General features: G+C 35.1%; 2 protein-coding genes across 5 annotated transcripts in view; both read left to right on the top strand.

Annotated features, from left to right (window-relative positions):
- The first annotated feature begins 79 nt into the window (after positions 1–79).
- Positions 80–5,370, top strand: LOC148911604 (uncharacterized). The gene is made up of 2 exons (XM_089029044.1): positions 80–1,750; positions 2,289–5,370. The coding sequence occupies exons 1-2, from the start codon at positions 145–147 to the stop codon at positions 5,366–5,368; spliced, it is 4,686 nt and encodes a 1,561-aa protein (XP_088885170.1). The 5' UTR covers positions 80–144; the 3' UTR covers positions 5,369–5,370.
- A 2,845-nt stretch (positions 5,371–8,215) lies between these two features.
- LOC116308585 (uncharacterized) overlaps positions 8,216–25,318 on the top strand; it is a 29,926-nt gene continuing 12,823 nt past the window's right edge. For 2 of the 4 annotated variants that reach the window (XM_089028818.1, XM_089028817.1), the window contains exons 1-4: positions 8,216–8,640; positions 16,300–16,548; positions 19,712–20,577; positions 23,664–24,236. In XM_089028818.1, coding sequence (XP_088884944.1) covers positions 8,520–8,640; positions 16,300–16,548; positions 19,712–20,577; positions 23,664–24,236 — 1,809 coding nt within the window. In that variant the 5' untranslated portion in view covers positions 8,216–8,519. Of the gene's footprint in view, positions 8,641–16,299; positions 16,549–17,918; positions 18,065–18,228; positions 18,571–19,711; positions 20,578–23,663; positions 24,237–25,318 lie in introns of those variants that run through there. The other 2 variants (XM_089028820.1, XM_089028819.1) reach the window with 2 other exon arrangements.

The raw sequence follows: 25,318 nt of genomic DNA, 5'->3' as shown, positions 1-25,318 counted from the left end.
TTTGTATCACTAGTCTTGCTTTTTATTATATAAAGTGCTAAGGCCATAAAGTAATGAATATACCATGAATATACGACGGACGGATGCATGAGGTCTACTGAGATTACTCTCGGCTAAATTTTGATCATGCTCTAATCTATAGCTATGGCCAGCAGGAAGTTTTATCTTTGGACTAACAAATATGAAGCAGGTCTATTAGAAAGCTATGACGATTTCCTGAAGCTTGATCGGCCTGGCAAACACTGCTTGAAAAAGTTCAATGACGAAGATGAAGCTAAAGAAGCTTTAGAGAAGCAATTACAAGAACTGGCTGCGAAGAACCAGGAAAATAGAAGTTCGCAAATAATACAAGAAGAGCATGATAATGTTCAAGAATCGCAAAACCCCGTAGACGATTTGACGATGACAGAAATTGCAGGGGAGAAGGAAGAAATTGTCAACGGCCATGATGACCGTTATGAAAAGCTCGAAGCAGAGATGAATGCTCAAAAGGAGATCAATGGGAAGTTCGAAAAAGAAATAACAAAAAACACCATAGAGGTGAGTGAACTTTCCTTAGAGCTAAAAGATTTAGAGCAAAAAGCAAAGTCTTGGATTGGAGAAATTAAGATATTTTTGAATAATCTCGTAGAAGATTTTAAAACCGAATACGACAACAAAATCAAATCCCTAGAGAACCAATTAAGCGACTTCAACAAAAGAATGACCAAGTACGCCAAAAAACTGAATAAGAAGTTAGAAGAGGCCGACAGATCCTTATTGGAACTATCAGAGAAATTAAACTCGACTAGAGAACAAGATGATGATGATAGTGACGACGACGATAATGATGAATCGACAGATAAGTCGCAAATAATTTATTATCAAGTAGAGACTGAAAACAGATTTGACGCACTTCAAGAGAATGACAGTAATGATGTTCCACCTTCAAACACATCAATAAAGTCGAACAATAGCAATGAAGTAAACAATGAAAGCCATAAGCATACTGATGAAGAACAAAGTAAACAAGATTCGCATCCACAACAAGATGAAAAAGGACCGATCCTTATCCTAAGTGATTCCATGCTTAGAGGAGTAAGGCAAGACAAGTTTGCGCCAAATAGATATGTTAATAAGCAGTACATCGCAGGCGGTACAAGAGAGCTTCTGAGACATTTGAACAACATAGAAGATAACACCAACTATGAGTTCATAATCATCCATACAGGAACAAATGACATTGGGAAACTGTACAATGAAAATGTAGTAGAAAATCTAAGTACAGCCATATCACAAGTACAAAGTTTATGGCCTTCAAGTAAAATTGGGCTCTCAAGTATCATATATACCCCACGGGATGAACAGAAAAACATTGAGATCTTTAACATAAATACAGAGCTATATAATCGATGCAGCTATTCAGATGATGTGATATATATTGACAACACTAGAGTCGCTTGCAATCGAGATGGGACACTGAATGCAGAAGTCTTCTATGACCATATACATCTTAACAACCAGATTGGAGTTAGAAAGCTCGTCAGCAACTTAAAATTTAATTTGGGGCTCAAGAAAAGAAACATTTCATATAGCCGCAGACGCAGGCAAGAGCAACAAAGCACTAGAGTTCACCTTCAAGATTCACAGCCTGAGGTATCGTCACCATGGGACATCACGAAACCTATAGATTTAATCCAGAAGCCAACCTCTGAAAAGAATGATGAATTGATAAAGAACTTTCTGCAGGTCATAGCACAGTTGGTGCAGGGTCAGGTTTAGTAAATTATTTACTTATTGATATATATATACTTTTTTTTTTCTATAGAATTTAAAACGTAGAATTTTTTGCTTAAATTTGTTTCAAATGCCGGGGGCCTTAAGATTAGGACTCTGGAATTTGCATGGGCATTACAGCAAAAATCTTGGAAACAAATTGAAGCTAAAAGAGGTTAACAGTATAATTAATAGTCATGATATTTTTGGCATTGTAGAAACACACGCCAGCCTTGATTCTGACTTGAAATTAGAAGACTATAAATACTATACAAAATGTCGTGACAAAACAGGAAACCGCCATGCTGGAGGAATAGCACTATATATAAACAATAGAATCAGCAAGGGCGTTTCCTATATACCGACGTCTAACCAAAATGTTATTTGGTGTAGAATAAGTAAAGACTTTTTCCATCTAACAAATGACATATACGTAGGCACAATTTACCTAAGCCCAAATAATTATGCAAAAGAGAATGATGAAGATATATTGCAGGATATAGAACTAGATATAATTAATTTTTCAACTAAAGGTGAAGTCATTCTACAAGGCGACTTTAATGCACGAACTGGGGAAATCCAGGAATACATAAATGATGATGACAGTAAGTACCTTAATTTACCTGATGATTATCTCATTGACAATCAAATGAAAAGGTACTCTAAAGACAAAGAGAACGTCGATAAAAGGGGTAAATGTCTAATAGATATTTGCACGGCTTGCAATTTACGAATCTTTAATGGAAGGGTTGTTGGTGACTTGACGGGCAAAAAGACTTGTTTTCGATACAACGGAAATAGTCTAGTCGACTATGTAATCGGGAGTACAAATCTACTTGAAAAAGCTCGATTTTTGAAGGTTAATCCACTAATGCCAGATCTATCCGATCATTGTCATATTTCTTATGGAATAGAAATCCAACTTTACCCCAAAAACAGTGGAAACAAAGAAAGAGAAGAAAATAGGGAATTTTCGACAATTTCTAGCTTAAAGTGGCATACTGGAAATATCGATAAATTACAAAACATTTTAAGCACTACAGAAATGCAAGCAACGCTACGCGAATCAATAGAAAACGCAGATAATGTAGACTCAATGGTTAAGGCATTTACTGAAACCCTAACAAGCATAGGAACAGAAGCAGGTCTTTGTTCCCTAACTAAACAAACTAAAGCATTTAAAGAAAATACAGATTCACAAAAGTGGTTTGATTCAGAATGTGAAAACGAAAAGAAAAATCTTCGATCTCTTGGAAAACAAATTTGTAGGAATCCAAATAATGAACAACTTCGTAGGAATCTACATACCCATAAAAGGTCCTTTCGAAGCATGTGTAGACGTAAGAAAAACAAATATTTCAATTCAAAATTAATGAACCTTGACCTCAAAGATTCGAAATCCACCTGGAAGTCTTTGAAACAACTTTTTAATGTAGGCAAAGCAAAAAATGCAAACTCCTGTCGAGCAAACGAAAAGGACTTATTTAATCACTTCAAGACGCTTAATAGCTCCCAGACATCTGCAGTAAATACTACGGAGACCTTAGAACAGTCGCAAAGTCAAGGGGAATTAGATTTTTCCATTACAGATCAAGAAGTATATGAAGTTCTAAGTAACCTAAAGAAACATAAAGCTCCCGGCCCTGATAATATTCCAAATGAGCTATTGATAACGGGAAAGGAAGCACTAAAAGGACACCTAACGGTAATTTTCAATAAAATCCTAGACAACGGAAAGTTTCCCTGTTCATGGAATCTAGGATATATTGTTCCATTGCATAAAAAGGACGATCCAACGAAAGCTGAAAATTACCGTGGAATAACACTCCTTTCTGCAATTGGCAAAGTTTTTACGGCAATACTTAACAAACGGCTCTATGATTACCTAACTACGAATAATATAATTAAACAGGAACAGGGTGGGTTTAGAAAAAAGCACGGAACAACAGATAGTATTTTTATTCTGAAATCCGTAATCGATAAATATGTTAAAAGTAAGCCACGGAAGAAAAATAATTTCCTTTTTTCCTGCTTTGTAGATTTTCAAAAAGCGTTTGACTGCATCCCAAGGAAAAGATTAATGGCAAAACTTGAAAATGTTGGTATAAGTGGAAATTTTCTAAGAGTGATACAATCGATGTACTCCACTGATCAATCAGCAATCAAAGTAAATGGACACATTTCTCCGACATTTTCCTGTTATATGGGTGTTAAACAAGGCTGTATGCTGAGCCCTACGTTATTTAATTTATATCTTCACGATCTGCCTGACTCATTAAATTCGTGTAACAACAATGATGTAATGTTGAATGGCAAACCGATTAGTACTCTTTTATATGCAGATGACCTGGTTCTGTTCTCTAAATCTGCTAAAGGGCTTCAGAAATATCTCGACAAGCTAGAGGCATTTTGTGAACAATCAGGCTTAACAGTTAATATAACAAAGACAAAAGTGATGGTTTTCAATAATACAGGGAAGACAATGAATAACTTCCAATTCTATTTGAACAAATCTAAACTAGAAAACGTTAAATCATATAAATATTTAGGATTAAATTTTACAACCTTTGGAAACTTTACGTTTGCAAAACAAGAATTAAAAAAAGCTGCATTAAAGGCACTATTTCAGATGAAAAAACAAATGGGTGAATTTTTCACATCCAATATCAAATCAACTATAAAACTGTTTGACTCGCTTGTTACACCAATACTTCTATACGCAAGTGAGATATGGGGTATCGAAACATTAAGCACCAAAGACCAAGAGCCCATGGAACTTGTTCATTTGAAATTTTGCAAAATGCTCCTCAAGGTGACAAAGAATGCTAGTAACCTTGCATGCAGAGCTGAGTTAGGAAGGTTTCCGCTAAAATGCAAAGCATGCAGTAGAAGCTTTAAATTCTGGCATAAAATTATAAAGTCGGAACTACACCCAAAAAAACTTTCAGCCGAAGTCTACCAAGATATTAAAAATGAAACTAAAAAAGCCTTTTGGAGCATAAAAATTAAAACTACTTTAGAACAACTCGGATTGGGGATAATTTGGATGAAACAAAATGAACTTTCTCCAAGATGGTATGAATATGGAAAAATAATAACCCAAAGAATATATGACATTGAGAGGCAAATTTTATGGAGTAATCTCCACAATGATGAAAGGAAAGACGACAGACATAAAAATAAACTCAGAGTCTTTCGTCAGTTCAAAACGGATTATAACTTTGAAGAATATTTAAGTCAAGTCACCAATATTAAGCACAGAGTGGCGCTTACAAAATTAAGAATTAGTAACCATAAGCTTGAAGTAGAAACGGGGAGGTATAAGAGGCCTTATCTCATTTACGATGAAAGGATTTGCCCAGTGTGTAAGTCGGGAGTAGAAAACGAAAAACACTTTCTAGTTTGGTGTCCACTATATAACTCTCATAGAAACGACTTAAGAGAGTTCATAGAAAAAAACACCAGCATTAATTTCAACAATATGAGCGCTGACAGTCGTTTTATGTTCTTAATCAATTCAAAATCAGCGTCTCTACAAAGAGCCATATCAGCATACATTCATCAATGTATGCTGATACGTGAAAATGAATTAAGAAAATTATCTAATACATAGTATATATATATATATATACCTATAATATATTTGGAATCAAACACTCATGTACTATTAGTATAAGGTGCCAAATAAAATTGTATTGTATATTATTGTATTGTAAAGTAAGGGGGGGGGGGGTGGAGGTTTAGAATCGGGGAATGGGACACACGAATTAAAACTTCTTAAATAGGTTGGGCTGTCTATAAGACTGTACATTAGGGGTGGGTAATTTCTCAATTCCTGCATGGAAACTTATTAGGGATTTTAGTCTTCTTTTTATACTGGGCAAGCAAAAAAACCTCCTTCAAATCCAGTTTTACCACCTCCCCCCCACCCCCTACTTTTTCACGCTTATTTCATGACCAGTCCCTAAGCGACGCAGATTCATTCACTTGGTTTTGTTTATACGTAGAAAGAGCGGATCCAGAAGTTTTAAAAGGGGATTGACTGTCACAGAGTCATCGTACCACAGGAAACCCATAAAAGCCGGGGAAATAATGAAAAAGTGATATCTCAAAATTGGCGGAAATTAGGTTTGAGAGTTTGAAGTAAACTGAACTGATGAAAGCCTTATCCGGATGAATGTTTTAATAACATAACAGTTATAATAACATATTTTTATTTGCGTAAGTTCCAAGATTCGCGTCTGTTTCCGTCACATAATTAGACCCACAATGCACCTTAATGCCAACTCGACCCATGTTTCCCCCTCAATTAAACTCGGAATGGCTAGCATAATTGTTATCATTGCTATTATCATTGTTACAATTCCTATACGTCCCTGACTCATAAGCCCCGTTTACACTGGCGATTTTGGCGGCGATTTTTACTGCAATTTTTATGGCAATTTTTGGAAATATGAAATTTTTTGTCTCATAGTCAAAACAGACATTCGTCTAGGAAAATCTTGGTATCCTGAAAAAAACTTTACAAGTAAATTCTTTACCATTATTCATTATGGACAAAATCGTAAAAACATCGCAGCAAAAATCGTCGCAAAAATCGCTAGTGTAAACGGGGCTATACATCACGTGCAATGCACTAGGATTTTTCTCTACCTGATTCCTGGAAGAGATGAGGGGGGAAAAACTTCATGTGAGGGAAAGGAAGACCTGACAGTAGTCAAATGTTAATGTAACAGCGAGTCTCAGAGTTTTCTCGATATTTGGATGAGAGCTGTGACAAACTAGCAGAGGGCTCGTTTCCCAATATATTGGGATAAATTCCATATGGCTTTCGTGCCAGCTCAGGAAATCAATTTATTGAACGACGATGTTTTGACACGAAAATATCACGTTAGGGCATGCTCATAGATTGTATGGAAACGTGCCAAAGTTGCTTTCGAGCTCTCTTCGCGTTAATTCAAAATATGTAAATTTAATGTCAAAACGTGCCTTAAAAATCGACTTATTGACAAATGCCAAAATCGTTTTCCGTAAATTGAGATCAATTCTTACTGAATAAAAACAAATATTTGTGCCCCAAAAATACCATGCACTTTTCAAGTCTAGAAGTTTTAATTAGCATTTCTAAAATCTTTCTTAGCAAAACTTTCAGTTTGTAAATACTTCGAAATGAATATGCGCACGCGCAATCGTTGATCTGTGTCATTCCAAGCCATGTTGATTATGCTACGCTTTGGAAAAAGACAGAATGATAATATGCAGATTACCACTCAGTACCTACGACAGTTATGATCATGCACTTCGATCAGCTTTAATCAAAGTCATTGTTAATTGATCAACCAATCAGCATTATTGGCAGCAGATTACGCATGACTGTGAAAAGTCATGATCGTTAAATCATTTTCAATATGCATATTACTGCTCATTCAATGAAATAATTCGAAAGGGCACCCTCGTTGTCTTGGAGATGCATCACGAATTTCCTACTTTCATTAAAATTTGTTTTGCTGACATTGCAGAGAGAAAAATTATAAGATGACAAGGAATGTAACTCGTACTCGTTGCCCAGCTGACGACCCAGATCACGCGCGGTCCAAACTCGTACTCTTAATGGTAGGCTTTCTCCGATCTGAAGTTCATATATCTTTTACGAGATCCCTGTGCGAGAGGTAGATATCCATTGTACCAATTAAAATCCGCTATCTTTGATTTTTCCTTCGCGCATGCGCAGTCGTTTGACCACGGTGTTGTCGTTATCACTAGCAAGAGAGAGTTTTATTCTCATTGGTCCTTGCTCCGATGCTCTGCTCACTCGGTTAGCTGGTGAGTTATGGTAATCGCATTATATATTTTTTCGCATGTAGTTTGTTTGAACTCGATTTCACATTTTAAAGTCTTTTTTTGTTTTATTTATTTATTTTCTTTTGATTTCCCCATACTATTTAATATTCATTTAATTATTAAATACTGTATTTATCAGAAATATCCGAATAGGAAAAGACACTGATGAATTATCAAAAGTAAATACTTTAGAGGAGTTCTGACTGTCAATCAAATAACATTTCAATCATCAGGCACCAGCAACAATATCCTAAGTATTAATATAAGTACTGTACTAAAATATAACTATTTTTTCATTTTATTTTTCCAAGTTTTATTCCCTACGAGCTCTCTAGTCAAACATTCGTGTGTTTTCGTAGAAAGATGTTTTTTTCCAATCGGAAGTGATCTGGAACGGTGATCCTAGACATTGAACGTCAAGTCTAAAATCACCGTTTTGTTTTTATTAGTTGATCTTATTGACGCAGACCGTCTCGGTGCTTGACAAGAGGAAACCCTGTGAGAAGCCAAACGCTCTGTCAATTTTTATTTACAATTCATTGACAATTATAACATTCCTCATGAAAAGATTCTTTTGTTGTCGCTATTTATGTGGATTATAACTGATCAAACTTTTGTCTTTATTACCTTGGGTTGTCGACATCAGAATCATTCTCAGCACGTTTAGAAAAAAATTCAGTGGAAAACTGGAGGTTCTATTTCGAGATCTCTCTTATCTCTACATGCAAGCCTATTGTGTAATTTAAGATGCGTTACACGAGTTAAAAGAATTTTAGAATCCGTGATGCTTTAAGGTGTGATTGATAGGGATGTGTCAAATACGTTGTCTTTAGGGTGAGCGAACAAACCGTGTTAATGGATTAAGGATTCGCGTTTACAAACAACATACACTACGAACAACCAAACAAAGTATCATGACTTGAATGAACTGCAAAAATACAGTCATGTTGGCTGTGGGTTCAATAGAAGTGCAGAAAAACTCGCAAACACGTCGTCAAAGCGAAGGACTCCTTTTGTCTCTGAATGGATATGGAGGATTCAAAGGTGAGTCCATCTACTATCACTGAAATTAACCTTTGGAAGTATACATCTATTCAATTCATTACATATTCTATGTCGTTTTAGCGAGAAATATAAAGTCAAAGCTCTCTAAATTTTTCATGTTTTGTCGTGCTTGATAAGCGAATTATTCTGTTCGCTGGTTTTGTAACTTCATTTCCTGTCTTGCTAATTGAGCAATTTAGGACAGTCGACGTAAAATCCTTGCTTTTCTGACTCTCTTTAACTACTGCAAGTATTTCTTTACAAATATTCCTTCATAAAACAACAGACATTCATTAAAACTTTACATAGATTAGTATTCATTGACCTCTAAATTAAATGTACGTATTTTGAAATAAAATAACTAGTCTCGTCATTACGAGCTCGACTGTAATGTCATAAGAGTCTCTTCCACGCAGTTTGTTTTGTTTTGTAATTCGTATTGTTTTTCTTGGGGGGTGAAGCAAATGAAATATCGTTTTAATTAGAGTTCAAAGTATATCGTCAACATGTTTTCAAGCTCGGTGCTTGAGTGGGGGAGTGATATTATGATTTGTTGTTCAACCAAGCGATTTATTATCAACTAATGCAAGCTTAATGGACTTTAAAAACATTGATTCTAAGATATATTCTTTTGTTATCTATTCTTTTTTGCGAAAATTAAAGAAGTTGCAACTATGATCTTTTATTTGGATGTGAGTGAATGTATTTTGATGAATAAATCAAAATTAAACAGACAGTAATATTATTCACATGACACGAAAAAATCAAAAGATAGGCAATTCTACAGCTAAGTTTAGGTCTCTAAGAAATTGAAAAAACTAATAATTGTAAGAATAAGTAAATACTATCGATAATATATAATTGAACTAGAAAATGATGGTAATGATGATGATGATGATGACAACGATGACAACGATGATGAAGATGAGTGATAATGATAATTATGATGATGATGATGATGGGGATAATGGTGATGATCTAAATGATGAAGCTGTTGATGATGATGATGAAATTTTGATGATGATGATAATGATGATGATTATGCTGATAATAATGATGATGCAATGGTGATGGTGATGATGGTGATGCATGATGGTGATGTTGATGATTTGATGATGATGATGATTTGATGATGATGATGATGATGATGGTAATGATGATGATGATGGTAATGATGATGACGACGATGATGATGATAACGATGATGAGGATAATGGTGATGATAACGATGATGAGAATGATGGTGATGATAACGATGATGAGGATAATGGTGATGATAACGATGATGAGGATGTTGGTTATGAAAAAATGATGAAGATGATGAAGATGATGATGATGATAACGATGATGAGGATGATGGTTATGAAAGAATGATGAAGATGATGATGATGATAACAATGATAAGGATGATGGTGATGATAACGATGATGATGATGGTATTGGTGATGGGGATAATTGGTGATAATGATCATGATAGTGATGATTAGACTGGATCGGGTGATGGGAATGGTTTTGTCGCGACTGATGATGGTTGATGGTTGGTGATGGTGGTGGCAGTGGTCATTAGTGTATGATTGTGATGAAAATGATGGTGATTTCAATGGCGATGATTGCGATGTCAATGATGACAATGATAGTAATGACGATGACGCAACAAAAAATGTTTCTTTATAAGCGAGTGTAATTGGGACAACAATATTGGTGATAGATTTAATTACTACTGACATACCGTCCTAACGTACACAAAAATATTCTTATAATACGGGCGGCAATAAAATCGTGTCGCTGACTTGTCGCGCACATTTGCGAGCAAATAGATCAATACACAGAAAGTTTTGGTGATGACGATGATAGTGAAAGGGATAGTGTAAGCGACTATGGCATGGGTAGTAGTAATGATGACAAAGGATGATAGTGTAGATGAGATGATGATTGTGGGTGGTCCTATGATTTTGAAGGTCTTGCAGATGATAGTTATGAATGATTATGCATGCTTCCTGTAACAGCAACAGTTTACTTTACCATAAAGAGATATATAAATGAGTGCCAAGTCAGAATGGAGGTATAATGCTACCTAAAATGACTAAAGCCGTTAGGTGACATGCTATGTGATATGAGACAAACATAGGGAAAACCATTTTAAAAAGAGTGTCTCGTACGCCTGATTTTGAAGATCCTCAAACAATGTTACTTTTATGAAATGTGTTTTTGTCACTCGGTACAGATCTATATGTAAACTTAATGCTACATCGAGTGTATAAGCAGATTAAGAAATCTGCCTCAGTTGGGTTCTCGCGGGACTCGAACAACTGACCTCTCGTTTGCATATAGATCATTACTTTTGACCTGATAACCCCTAATTCTAGTATGGATAAGGTCTGCATATGTGTTATAATTATGATGGTAACATCGCACTCGGTTCCTTATTAAGCTGTTATATTTTCCCTTGGAAACTTTACGTGTAATGTTCTACCATTGAAAGCGTCTTGCGATACAGAATAGGATACAGAATATCACTTTTCCTGGTAAAGACAATAGCAATAGTCAAGAGAATGCCACCAAACATGGGTGCAATGAAAACTTCTCAACCATGGGATTAAATGAAAATCTCATTTCCAAGGTGTTTGGAATAAGATCCACTCAAATCTTGCACAACAACGTTCAACTTTTGGACAGCTAAACATACATACATACATACATACATACATACATACATATTTTATTGTACCAAAAAGTAAAATAGAACTAATACAATGTGTATATAACGAATTATAAGGTACAGGCTATCTGCAATAACCATGAGGCTAACCTAGGCAGACAGCTTGACATGAAAAATAATTGCAAATTTGGTACAGGAAGAGAATGAGTAAAATTATATAGTGCAAGAAAAAAAGAAAAAGAAATTACTTTAAAAAAAAACAACTAAATATAAGTTAGTAATCAATACTGACAAATACAATAAGAAAAAAAAAAAAAAAACAAAAAAGAAAATTAGACAAATAGGAAATGGATCAGTTCATTTTAGATTGTTACAATAAATAGAAAAAAGAAAATTTTTAGTAATTAACAAAATTTTGATCTATTAAGATTATCATTTCATAAGTTGGTATAGATAACACTTTTTTATTTTATTTTATTTTATTTTTTTAATTAGAAGAAGAATAAGCCTGCAGTAATTTTTCTTTTAAGGATTTCTTGAACCTATCTTTGCTATATGGTTTTAAGCACTCCTCAACAGAATTCCAAACTTTAGCGCCAGCATATTTTATATTAAATTTTTCATAATTGGTTCTAATTTTTGGTAGGGAAAAAGAAGTTTTAGAAGCAAATCTTGTATTGTAAGAATGCTTCATGCTTACCGAATGAAAAAATGACTTAAAGTAAATAGGTAAATTTTCAGAATAAAAATCATGCATAAAAACAGCAGTATGAAAGTAGACCAAGTCACAAAGCTTGAGAATTTTTAAATTAATGAAAATAGGATGAGTATGGGCATTGTAGTCAGCAAAGGTCATTAGACGTAGAACTTTCTTTTGGAGAATAAACAAAGGATCAAGTGTTGTGTTATAAGTGTGTCCCCACACTACAATACCATAGGTTAAATAAGGATATATTAAAGAATAATATATGTTAATTAGAATATCCAAATTGACATAATGGCGAGCCTTGGCTATTATTCCAATGCTGCGTTTTATTTTATTTGAAATAAATGAAATATATGATTTCCAAGTAAGGTGGCTATCAATCATGACACCTAAATATTTAATTTGATACTCCCGCTGAAGAGGTTGATTATCTATCTGAAGCTGAACATCATATAACAATTTCTTTTGAGCTGGATGAAAAATAATAAAATTTGATTTTTCAATATTCAAGGAAAGTTTATTAGCACAAAGCCAGGTGTGCACATCAGATAATTGATTATTAATGATCAATTCTAGAGATTTTAAACTCTTATTAGCATAAAAAAGATTGCTGTCATCAGCAAATAAATGAAAAGAGAATTTATTGGATGATTTAGAGAAATCATTTATATACAAGAGAAAAAGAATGGGTCCAAGAACTGAACCTTGAGGAACACCACAAGATATAGGTAAAATTTCGGAACAGGTGCTTCCAAGAGAAGTAAATTGTCGTCTATTATGGAGGTATGATTCAAACCATTTACCTGCTAATCCCACGTATTCCATAATAATCTAGTTTTTGGAGTAAAAGTTGATGATTAACAGTATCAAAAGCTTTGCTAAGGTCAAGAAAAATTCCACAAGAATAGATGTTGTCTTCAATAGCATTTTGTATATTATCTGTTATGGAAAGAACAGCCTGTAAAGTGGAATGCTTTGGTCGAAAACCAAATTGCTTATGAGATAAAACAGCTTCTTTATTGACAAAGTTAATAAGTCTGTCAAACATAAGTTTTTCAAGAATTCTATTGAAAACTGAAAGAAGGGAAATAGGACGGTAGTTATTAACATTGACTTGAGAACCCTTTTTAAACACAGGAATGACCCTAGCTAATTTGAAACTTTCAGGAACAATTCCAGAAGAAAAAGAGTTATCAAAAATACGTTTAAGAGGTTTTGAGATAAGATGTTTAATAGATTTTAAAACTGCAACAGGTATACTGAAGGGCCCAGTGCTCTTTAAAGGGTTCAGTTTATCTATTTCATCCTCTATTTCTTTAAGTGTAACAGGAGTTAGAAAAATGCTGTTAAGTGACTTTTGAGGCAAATAACTCAATGGAGATACATTGCTTTTTGGGACTGAACTAGCAAGATTAGTACCAATATTAGTAAAAAATTCATTAAAATGATTTGCTATACTCTTACAATCAGTTAACTCAACATTATTAGATGTTAGTAATTTAGAAGGCAGATTAGATAATCCATGTTTAAAACCAATAATATCTTTAATTCCTTTCCAAACGTTCTTAATATTAGTTCTATTGGATATAAAATAGTTATTATAATATCGAGTTTTTGATAATTTTATAAGGTGATTAAGCTTATTTCTGTATATTTTGAACACGTGTGTTTCCAAGATATAGTTTTCATGGTAAATACATTCAAACTTTCTTTCCCTATGGCAAATGCCTTAGCAAGACGCGTTACATGACGAAAAGCACACACCGTACTTGTAGCATATTGCGAAACAGGCTTTTTAGTTAAGTTAGAAAGGTTTCACGAAAAAATTGGGAAAAAATACAACAAAATACAAAAAAGTCAGTGCAGCTTTCTTCACGTGTTATATGATCTGAAATGGCTTGTGCAGTAAGTCAGGCTTCAAATAAAAATGAAAACTCAAAGTCTTTTCACGAAAGCTGTCTCGCGACACACATATACCGTTCAAGGTACAAGTGTATGGTAGCAGCTAGTGCATTAATGCATACTTCATTTTTTGGTACGAAATTGGCCAGATACTTATTTCTGAGGCTTTGAATCAGCTATCAACTGATATTATTTTTTTAGTGGTGGCATTGAAAGACGTTTTCCAAGATTAAGGAAAACTTGACCTTTTTTCTTTTGCAAAAAAAATTTTATCCTTCGGTGATATTTTTAATTGCTTTATTGTTCTTGATATATTTTATTGAAATGTGAAGTTTTTTCGATTACATTTTTTAAACCTTTCATTGAGTTTTGATTTACGTGTACTACATTCATAGCGCCATTTTTATACTCACAGTAAAACGACTCACTCAAACATATGTACGCTTTAAAGGGCTTGTTTACAACGCAGTCATTTTTTTCAAGATTGAACTTTTTTTACTATAATTTGTTTGCAAACACTGAGGCGTTACGGTTGGCGATAAGCCACCAAAAATAAATACATGTGCCTTCAATTATCGGCACTCAAGAAAGATAAAGCTGGCATTTCTACGATGTTAGACATTTGCTATTTCCGTTTGGTGGGTCATTTTTCTGCACATTTTGAATACTCCAGCGCTCAAAGCAAAATCCTTACAAAAATGTTTTCGAAGCGATTGTAAGTGAATCTAAAACGTAACAACGTTTGGTATCCGATCTTATTTGTAATGTGATAAAAAAAAACTTTGTGAGGCATTTCTCATTACAAATTCCACGCTGCCAGCAAAGACGATCTAGATTTATTTCTGCGTACATGTGTTCTGAGAGATATCGGCCCACAGCCTCACAGCCTATTTGGTAAACGTGAACTGAATACCCCGCCTTGCCGCCACACATGTGGGTCGCTGGCCAAACTAGTCACAACAAACATCAATACATACAAAACAACAGAGGGTTAAAATAAGAAACAACTTTATATAGGTTTTAGTGTGGTCTACGATGGTGATGCTCTTTGTGTCGAATTAACATCGATAGCAATAATGCAGGTCAACTAATGGACAAAGTGAAGTAAATGCTGATCTTATCTTGGACTCTTTACCATTGCTTTCTTACCATTCTCAGCTGGAGGTCTAATGAACATATTCCTTCAAGTTTTGATTGAATTAAATTTTTTGAAAGGTCACGATCGTGATAATATAGCGTCAAATCCTACCCACTACCAGAATCTTAAGAACTGTTTTATGCGAATAAGAATTATTTATAATTATTATTTAGCAGTATAGTTATATATATATATATATATATTTATAGTAAGTTTTGTTGTATATATATATATATACTGCGGTTTGCATAAACTTTGACCATTTATATATATATATATATATATATATATATATATATACAAGTATATCAAAAGTATGTCAGAAATCATGGGATGTCATCCTGATATTTTTTCCAAAAAGCCCTAGTGATAGACAACTCGAAAACAATATCAGGGATCATATCCCATAATTCTTGATATACTTTTGATATACTTGTATATATGCACAAATGGTCAAAGTTTATGCAAACCGCAGTATATATATATATTATATATTATATATTATATATTATATATTATATATTATATATTATATATTATATATTATATATTATATTATATATTATATATTATATATTATATATTATATATTATATATTATATATTCAGAGCATGCTCAGACGTTTTTCACTCGTGTCTCAGGGAGGTATATGGATTATATCTAGTGATACGACTCGTGAAAAGCCCTGATAACAGCATGGAATCTTTAACGAATTTCAATGTCGACTGTGTATCTCAGATAAATACATCATCAGAGGATGATTTTGTTAACTCCCAGCATACTTTTCGGCCTCCGTTTCTATGTTCAATGTTTTGAACTTGACAATGATTTTGCTATGGAGCATCGATGCACATATGGTATTTTGCCGAACTGCGGTTTCTGTTTAACAACTTCTTTTGAAATTTAATCAATTTCGTATGATTTTAATGCTATTCATATATGAAAATAAGAATCTTGCTATGAATAAAAAGAGTCCAAATCCAGTAAAAAGGGGGGGGGGGGGGGGGGGGAAAGAAGATATGTATCAAAGCAAGGGACCAAAATAAAAAATCAAATGACACAAGTATTTTAGTAGCAATGGTTGTTCAGTGTTAAACGTACTACAGTCTATGATCAATATTACTTCCTTTTAAGGAGAAGGTTTTTCAATCATTCCTTTCCTACGCAAACAGTCAACCTTTGGCTCTCACCAGCCACACTCATGAGAGTAACAACAAATCCATTTCACCGTACAATGTTCTTTTATTCGTCAGCTCGTAAATCTTCACGAAACGCTAGTGAGGATTCCGCTCATGACGACGATGGTATCCTAAGATCTCACAGTTTTTCCAGTGTGTCCTTGCTGAAGAACGGGGTGACAGCCACAGCTGCAGTGCCTGCTGTACCGGCTGTATCTGCTATACCCGCCATCTCATCTGTACCAGAACTTTCCTCTAGCTTTGGTAGCAATGCAGATACACCAAATGGATCAGCTGCTTCACAACTGAGGACTAATTCACGTGGTAGGTCTTAATTAACATGTAGTCGAGATAATGTTCCATGTCATAAGAAAATACAGCCAATCAGAACACAGTCTGAATTCCACTCTTTCTTCCCATCATTGAGTACTGAAATGTTCTGGTTTCTGTTTTATTGTATAAAATATCTCAGATATAACGCGCGCTCTGATTGGTCAATTACCGTTTTATATAACTCAACATAGATCGTGAGGAAATGACGTCAGCTGCGCGCGCGATGTTTTGTTTGTTTCTTATGTTTTTTTTTTATTATTTCTTTTGAGTTAATCGTTAGTTCAGTATCTTAGTTATTTTATGAAAGAGATAGAAAACTCCCCTTGCTTGTGCTATTTTGAGTTATACAAGCACTTGGGAAATTGCGTGAGCCCTCGAGAAGTGCCGAGAAACCCTCGCCTTCGGCTCGTGCTTCTCTTGGCACTTCTCTCGGACTCACGCAATTTCCCGCGTTCTTGTATAACTCATTTTCTATCTCTTCAGTATAAAATAACGTAAAACGCTTTCTATCGTGCCGCACAATCTCCCGAAAGATACCCATTTTTGTGTGTTTCTGTACATATACATATGTATACAGAAAATACAAGTGACAAGTGAAATATTCTATGCTGTGTCACGAGAAAGTAATAACTAATATCGCAGCGTATGATGGGAAGGGAGACAAAATTAATTCCGAAAAATATACAAAGACTATCCTGTATTCTGATTGGCTGTATTTTCCACGTACTGTGATAAATAAACAAATAAAGTCGAGTCACGTGACTACCGAAAAAATCGCATTTTATAATCTTCGACAATGCAGGCCCGTAGCTAGGATTTTTGTTGGGGGGGTGCTAATTTACAAAAAGTGGACCAACCATATACTTTATTTTTTAAAAGTCCCATAGGACGCATAGGTATAGATAAATTATTAAAGTAAAATTGATTTTTTTTACTTAGTTTTACGTGAAAATATCATACCAGCCAAAATCTCACTTGCTTAAAAAGCGGACCTTTAGCTCGCGTGGGGGGGGGGGGGGGGGGTGCGAACGTACCCCCTGCCCCCCCCCCCCTAGCTACTGGCCTGCAATGGTATGGTTAGAGTAAATTAAGATAAAATTCAGTTTTATCTTAATTGTGTGACTTGTTATCCTCAGCGGGAGAGAGATGATGTTACTTCAGCAATGTTATTCCACGCATGCGCCTGGCAGCTTTAATTAGTTTGTTTATGTTTTACGCACCAAATAACCAGTAAGAAAATTGTGGAACCGTTTCATATCATGACCTTCGTATCATGCCGCTGAAGGAAGGTCATCTCGACAACAGCCAATATGTTACTAGTCTTTTTATTATTTGATAAACTCTACTGTGACCTTTGTTTTGAGAGTTACATGGTTTTAAATCAATAATTCGAAAGATCAGTTTAATATTGAGAAGCCAACCAACTAGATGGTCAGTGAGTGTTAGACTCGAGCATTGAGGTGGTGGTGTCTTCTCTAATTGCCTTGATGGTGAAAACTACTAAAAGGTATAGTGATTATAGGAAGAAAGATATAATATTTGTGATGGATCAAGGTAGTTCGTAAAGAAGTTTGTTGTTTATAATTAACACGGTACAAATGTTTGCCAAGAGAGTGCGGAGTTAAACTTGCATCAATCACATCTTAACCCATGTGGAAAGCTTGGCACCTGATTTGCATATGTGGTCAAGTCCAGACCGATCGATACAGCAAACCAGGCTGAGAAAGCCTGAATCTCTGTAACACATAATGAAACACCGGCCATTTGTCTAGTCGACAACCTGTAACTCTATCAGTGTCGTGGAAAGAAAAGCTGTGCTACAGGAACGGACTTGAATTAGGAGCACGACCGTTGAAAGGATCGTCTTACGACACGCTCTGTGACCTAATTCAAGATACAAGTAATTTAGATATTTTATAACCCAAACTAAAGCAGAATTGGAGCTTTATTTTCAAACCCAACTAATTTAACTTTTATGAGGCGTGTGGGAAGTTTCGCTTTCAAGATAATTTGGTAAGTTGATCGACCGAAAGCTGAGGTTTTTTCCAGCTCATGCCATTTGGCTCATTGGTTTTCTTTGATTCGTTTTGATCAAATTATCGATTGTCCTTTTTAGCTAACTTGCATAAATAGAGCGCCAAAATAGTCAATCTCCAGTAAATATCCAATACTTAGGAATGGCATATTTATTGAAGAAACAAGCATTCTACGATATACAGCGAGAATATATTATGTATAACGATTTTTATCAAGTCAGTTGAAAGCTCTACACAAACCTCGCCAAACCAAATCCTGACCCTCATATTCTTTTCCCAAATATCTGTTCCATGGTATTCCTATTTTCCTGGATTTACTTCGTCAAATTTCGCTATACAACGGCCTTTCTTTTATTTCTCTTGAGACCTTTATATCTTTATGAGTCCGCTTTACAGTTTAATAACGAGCCGGCTCATTTGGTTCGAATCCCGATTCTATTTTCAGTGCTGACCTCTCTAAAAGTTTGTGAGTAATTTACGTGCTTATATTTATTTTGTGACATTATAATTTTAGTCAAAAGTTCTATTTCGAAGCCTGTTTAACTTGGTTTTTTCTACCGAAACGAAAATTATGAGAGAGAGGTTTTTTTACGAGGAAAAAAAGCTTCGATATTAAACTTGTATGAGTCACCATTCGACCGTTACTAAATGCAAATTTGTTAAAAATTTAAACAGACAAAAATAAAATATCTACTTTTTGATTATCGCTATATAAATAAGAAAATACATTTTACATTTCGATCAGTTTTTTTTTCTTTTTTTTCTTTTTTCTTTTTTCTTTTTGCAATGATGGCGTTACCAAGTCATAAGTCTTGTTTATGCTTAAGCCATTCATTCTAGAACATCTAGCCACATTATTAATGCAATTTCATTGGAAGCAGCGATAAACCCATGAATCAATCAGCATAGAGACTTCGTAATTTTCCATAAGCGAAAGAGTAATCTTCTATGTTTACTCCAGCCAGTGGTCTATCGCTTTCGAGTCACTTGCACTTTATGTAGGTTTGTGTAATGTGTCTTTCTTTCAAGACTTTCTTTCTTATCCTGAGCTCTTCGAGTTGCAAATTTAAAATTTATGATATTGTTTAGAACTGTCTAAGAGTATATTTTTATTTCAGATGTTTCCGATAACTTAAAGAGTTGCAAATCCGCCGCAGACATGCCAAAGAAGTCTGCATCAGGCGAACGAAAAAGTTCCACCACTCGACTTTTCAGGTCGGTGTCTCTTAGTTCCCGGAAACATCAGAAAGATCAAACTGGAAAAGAAGGAAGGGACAGAACATCGAGTGGAATTTCAGACTCGGAAAAACCTGATGTTTTGATCGAAAGAAATTCCGAGAATTTGGAAGGGAAAGAAAATGGAGTCTTGAAAAATGAAAAGATCAAAGAAGAACTACGGGAGATGGAATCGAAACTATGTGAAATGACAGCGAAACTACACAACGCAGAGCTCGAGAACGAGAATCTAAAATCGTTATTGAGTTCTAATTTTAATGGACCAGTTAGGACCTCAATGGAAGGGATTGTGGAGGAAGCTTTTGGACTTGAAGTTCCAGGGCAAAATAAAACAGTGATTTATCCTTCAAAAGTCGAGGAAAATACTACGGAGACAATTATTGAAGCAAGTGGGTATGCGGTTCACTTAAACCACACAAATACGTGTAAAGAATGCGATAAACTTAAGGAAACCACTATCAAAGCTCTTGTAGAATCGGTAGCACTTCGGAAATATGTACGTCAGCTTTCCGAAGCACTTTCCGGTGGTGACCAGGCAAAGAAAAGTATTTTAGAGACGTTGGAAGAAAAGCTCATTTCAGCACAAACTGAGAAAGAGGTTGCGTTAGAAGAGCTGGCCCATGTGATTGAACAAAGGAATCAAATTGTGAGCGAGAGGGATAGAGCACTGGAAGAGTGGGGCAAGGCTGCCACTAAATGGGAAAGTACTTTAGACCAGGTTGACTGCTTGATGAAAGAACTTAACAAGGTATGCAAGCTGTATGTGAGCCGTACATTGGCTTCGATTGATGGAAAATTAGTTCTTTCTTTGTAATATTCTGTGGACAAGAATCGTCCAAGATTATGTCAAAGATAAAACAAAGAGTAAATTTGGGGAGGGGAGGGGGGGGGGGATAAATGCCATAACATGGCATGTGTTGCTGCATTTTCAAAAATGTTGGAAGGGTGAAATTAGGTTCCTGTAATTCATTCCTCCATTTCTGAGGTTTATACTTGTTGCCCATGCATCATATAAAGGGATAGGCACATTCTAATAAAGCTATAATGCATCTTAATAATAAAATAATATTACAGACATGTGTCTAGATTGCTCGTTCAAGCTATGATGCTTGTAACGCAAGTGTTTGAGATTAGCTGTAGTCCAAGGTCTCCCTCTGTTTGCTCTGGCAGGCAATAAGAGACTTGCTCCTGACAGGCTAGGGTCACCCTACCTTCATCTAAGTACAGCCCGAAAATATCGTCAGTTCAGTTGAGCACCTTTTTGGTGGCCCATTCATGGCATTTTTTCTCCTATAGAGGATTTGCCATTTTTCTCTGTCATTATAATGAAATCACTAGCATGGTTGTCTGTTGGCTTTCATAAGAAAAGAAACTGAAGAATAATCTCCTTTTCTTCGAGTCATTATTGGTCTCGCTAGTTTAAAATTTTATTTTTGATTTTTGAGACTGAATATGGAAGCCGCATAGTTTGTTTTCAGCGAACTGCTGCCACAAATAAAAAAAAATCATTCAATTATAGTAATTATCATAAATAATAATTATTAATTACTATCTAATTATTATTTTGCTAAATAATCATTATTCGGTGACCCATGGCGACTCTATCAACATGACATCATGGTGGTGTCTCGTTTGGTTTCGATTTTTATACAAAAAAATAAATTTTTTTTTTTTGATCTTAAGGATTTACGAATTCGTATAACGCTTCTACGATGCGGCGTGCACTGGAATAATCTACAGTAACCCGTTGTCATAGGAACCAATGTTTCACTCGATAAGCAATCTTAGTTCTCCGTCATAACCTGTTCTTTTGAAATGATCTGTCAGTTACTTAGATGTACAAAACCTGCCGAAATTTATGATCTTTTCAAATGAAGTTCTGTCGCTATTTATTTTCAACCATAACTGTCTCACTGTCTCACGTTATACATTTACTTTATTGGACATTATATGTATATAGCCTAAAGAGTCTAGGAATAAAGTATAAGTTGTATTTGAATAAATATTTGTGCACGTATATAAGATATATCCTATTGATGCAAAAAGGACAGTGGCTTACGCGTTTTTCAATTGTTTGACAGCCAATTTATTTTCTCTTATTTGTAAATATTTTCTAGAAGGTTTAACCCTTATCAAAATTGAAATGATAGAACTTTGCGTCGATGTCCTGTCATGCTGATTTTATCGACAAAAGGTTTTAATTAATATACAAATGTCCTATTTTATCAATAGATTGGAAACTATGGACTTCCTATTTCTCCAGTTTCAGCTGTAAGGTCTTTGTCTTTTGTAAATACTAAATCACGGAAATGAAATTCAAAAGTGAATGATGGCAGTCGAATTAATTGTGGGGCTATTTTTGTGTGAGAATCAGTTTTGCTTGAGGCAAAGGCTGGTTTTTTTTTTTTTTTTTTTTGGAATTAAAACGTTTTGTGGAATAAGTACTGAAACATTTAAATTGATTGCATAAGTCGTATTATCATATGACCCGTATCTGCACGAGCGCGCGCTCTTAGAAAAACGTTCGGGAAAATGGCGTGAGCAGGGCCGTAGGAATCCATACGGTCCTGCTCGAATCCGCGCGCTTTCTCTTTTTTAGCTTTTATTTTCTATTTCTTTCTTTCTTTCATTTTATTATTATTTTTTTCGTGAGGGTCTTATGATAAAATGCTTATTTACTGAGTTAGGTCGGTCTGTACGGGAAAATATTTGGCTCTCGGTCATTTGTACGGCATCACCTCGAGCCAAATATTTTCCAGTACGGCCCTCCCGCTCAGTCAATAAGTACATAGTTTTCCCTCCTTTGCGGGTCGTGGTCACTTAACTAGCGCTTAACTAGGTGTGTGAGCGATGGCCAGAATTGACAGAAGAGCGAAAACACCGAATTATGGAATCTGTCTATGAAATATTATGAAACCGAAAAATTCTATAAAGATATTACGAAAGCGTGAAAGGTGCTTTTTAAAGACTAAAAAGTGTTTTGTGGATTAAGTGCTCTAATATCATGAATCCGAAAAATCCTATAAAAATGGTTCGAATACTACTTCAATATTAAAAAGGAAAAATAATATGCATTTGAATACAAATATAAAGTTTCTTGATTTATGCCTATCGGGGCAGGAATCAAACAAACGAAAAAATGTCTATGTAAAATCTTACAGTGAGTTTAAAACGACAATGAGGCAAGAAAGCAAGAAAGCATACAGATATAACTGATGATGAACAGAAACAAATAAAAAACAAAAGCCATGTGAAACAAACACTGAGAAACCAAACAAACATACAAAACTGACAAACAAACAAACAAACAGACAAACAAACAAACAAACCAAACGAACTATCAATCAAAAACAATATTGATAATAATAATGATACATGCACACAAAGGGAAAAGGAAGGGTTTATTAGCACACACCTTAGCGGTGAAGGCGGCGCCGAATCAAGAGTGGACAAAATGACCGGCTCTAAGCATTTTTGGAGCTTGAAAGAACAAAGCAAACATGGCGGTTAGGTTAAATTGTTTTTATTCTTCCTTTCCATATTTCTGCTTCCTGTAGGCACGTATATTATAATTTAGTTAAAAGAAAACAGAACAACACGCAAAAGTTGAGTTAGAGTAGCCTGGGAATGAGATCGGAGGCAAAACATGTAAACGCGCTATGATTGGCTGAAAAAAAAAAAAAAATCACCGCTCAGTTGGAAATAGAAAAAATAAAAATAAAAAATAAAAAAGCTACACTCGCAATGAAAATCGACTAGAATATTTCCTAACTAGAAAATCCTTTCAGATAATTGTATATCGTCTAATGTTTTTTTCTATTTTTCCATTCTCAGGTCAAATCCAGTCGTGAGGATATGGTTTTCCAAATCGAAAAAGCTGAAACGCGAATGAAGGAAGAAATGGACTCAAGAGAGAAACTTCTGGAGGACTTTGCGAATCTAAACGAGCAGTTGAACTCGACTGAACGAGAGAGAATCGATTCGACGAACGAACACGACCACATAACGAAGTATAGACTCGAAAGAGAAGAAATATTACAAAAGACAAAAGCTCAACTGATTAAGGCACAACAAAGATGTCTAGAACTGGATGCCAAGTTGACAGCTATTACGGAGAAGTCTGAAAGTTCGAGAAAAGAAAGAGATCATGCAAGGGAGCAGTGGGGGAATTCGCTCAAAGAAAAAAAGAAATTACGTCGAGAAATGGTGGCTGTTGTTTTAGCACGAGACGAAGCGATTCAAAAATGTTTTTCTACAGCGGAGAAGCTGGATAAGCTAAAAGAGGATTATAATCGATTACTTAATCGACTGGCAAGGACTGGAATAGCTTCTAGTGATTCGGTATCCACGTGTTCTTCTAAGGAATGTCATTTTTGCTCGAGCCAAGACTGGTCTGGAAGCTTACAGGTATTGATGGTTTTCACAGCCGACATGTTGGATGAACTTAACGAAAGATTCGTCATTAGTCTGTTTTGTTATATCATCCAACATGGCCGCCGTGTCTTTTGTTATTTTGCATACTCTTGGGAATGATTGCAAACCAGCAATGGATCTAACCAGAATTTTCACAATGTAGACCACGTGTCATTCCCTTGAGGATTAAGCAGCAGTCACATTGGGCAGCATTGCAAGCAAAATTGTGCGCAACAAATCTCATTCGGAGGCGATAAGATATGCAACACTGATCACTCAACATCATTCCAGTATGGCGTCTTCCTTCGATAACACGCCTGCCATACTAAAACTTTTGGTCAGCTGTTTTCATTTTACTGCAATGTGATTAGCTAAAAACTTCGAAATATTGCATTTCGTGGGTGGACAAAACACTAAAACAATCTTGTTTTGCGCAATGCTGCAACTTGTGTGGTTGCGCCTTATTTTATGTAATGCTAGAGAAGAGTTTAAAAGTTTATTTGTAATGCTAGAGAAGATGTAAGAGTTAATTACCTAGAACGGAGGCAATAAGGCATAGGCTTATTGCCGACGTTCTAGGTAATTAAGTATTCTATCAAATGTTGCTCATTATAAATGCGAAGTCTATATATAGTTATTAACCGGGTTAATAACTAACTATATATTGACCTCGCATTTATAATGAGGATTATAACAAAAATATAGCGGACCGATCTTCAACGGTAAATAACTCATTTAATTTTTCTCTCATTTACTATCCCATTTGTATTGCAATTTGTTTTGTTTAGAATTCCGTTTTCCTATGCGCGCGCGCTGATTTCGTAAGCCTTACGTCAGGATACTAGACCGAGAAGCAATAGAAAACAGATATCTCCCACTCACGCAGCCAATCAGAACGCATGATTCTTAGATTCTTAGGATACCGTACGAAGAAAGCCCCAACAACAAACGTAACAACAAAAAAAAAAAACAAAAGAAAACGAAATGGACGAATGCTCAAAGGAAAGGGGATGACATGGTATATCGAATGGGTATTGACTATAATAATAATTACTGATCGTGCATCTGAGATTAGC

The sequence above is a fragment of the Actinia tenebrosa genome, unplaced genomic scaffold (genome assembly GCF_029948245.1).
Source record: "Actinia tenebrosa isolate PJP-AT-01 unplaced genomic scaffold, QUT_ActTen_1.0 PGA_scaffold13__45_contigs__length_12533684, whole genome shotgun sequence".
Lineage (NCBI taxonomy): Eukaryota > Metazoa > Cnidaria > Anthozoa > Actiniaria > Actiniidae > Actinia > Actinia tenebrosa.
The sequence above is the reverse complement of the archived record's forward strand: the minus strand, read 5'-3'. Positions and strand labels throughout refer to the sequence as shown.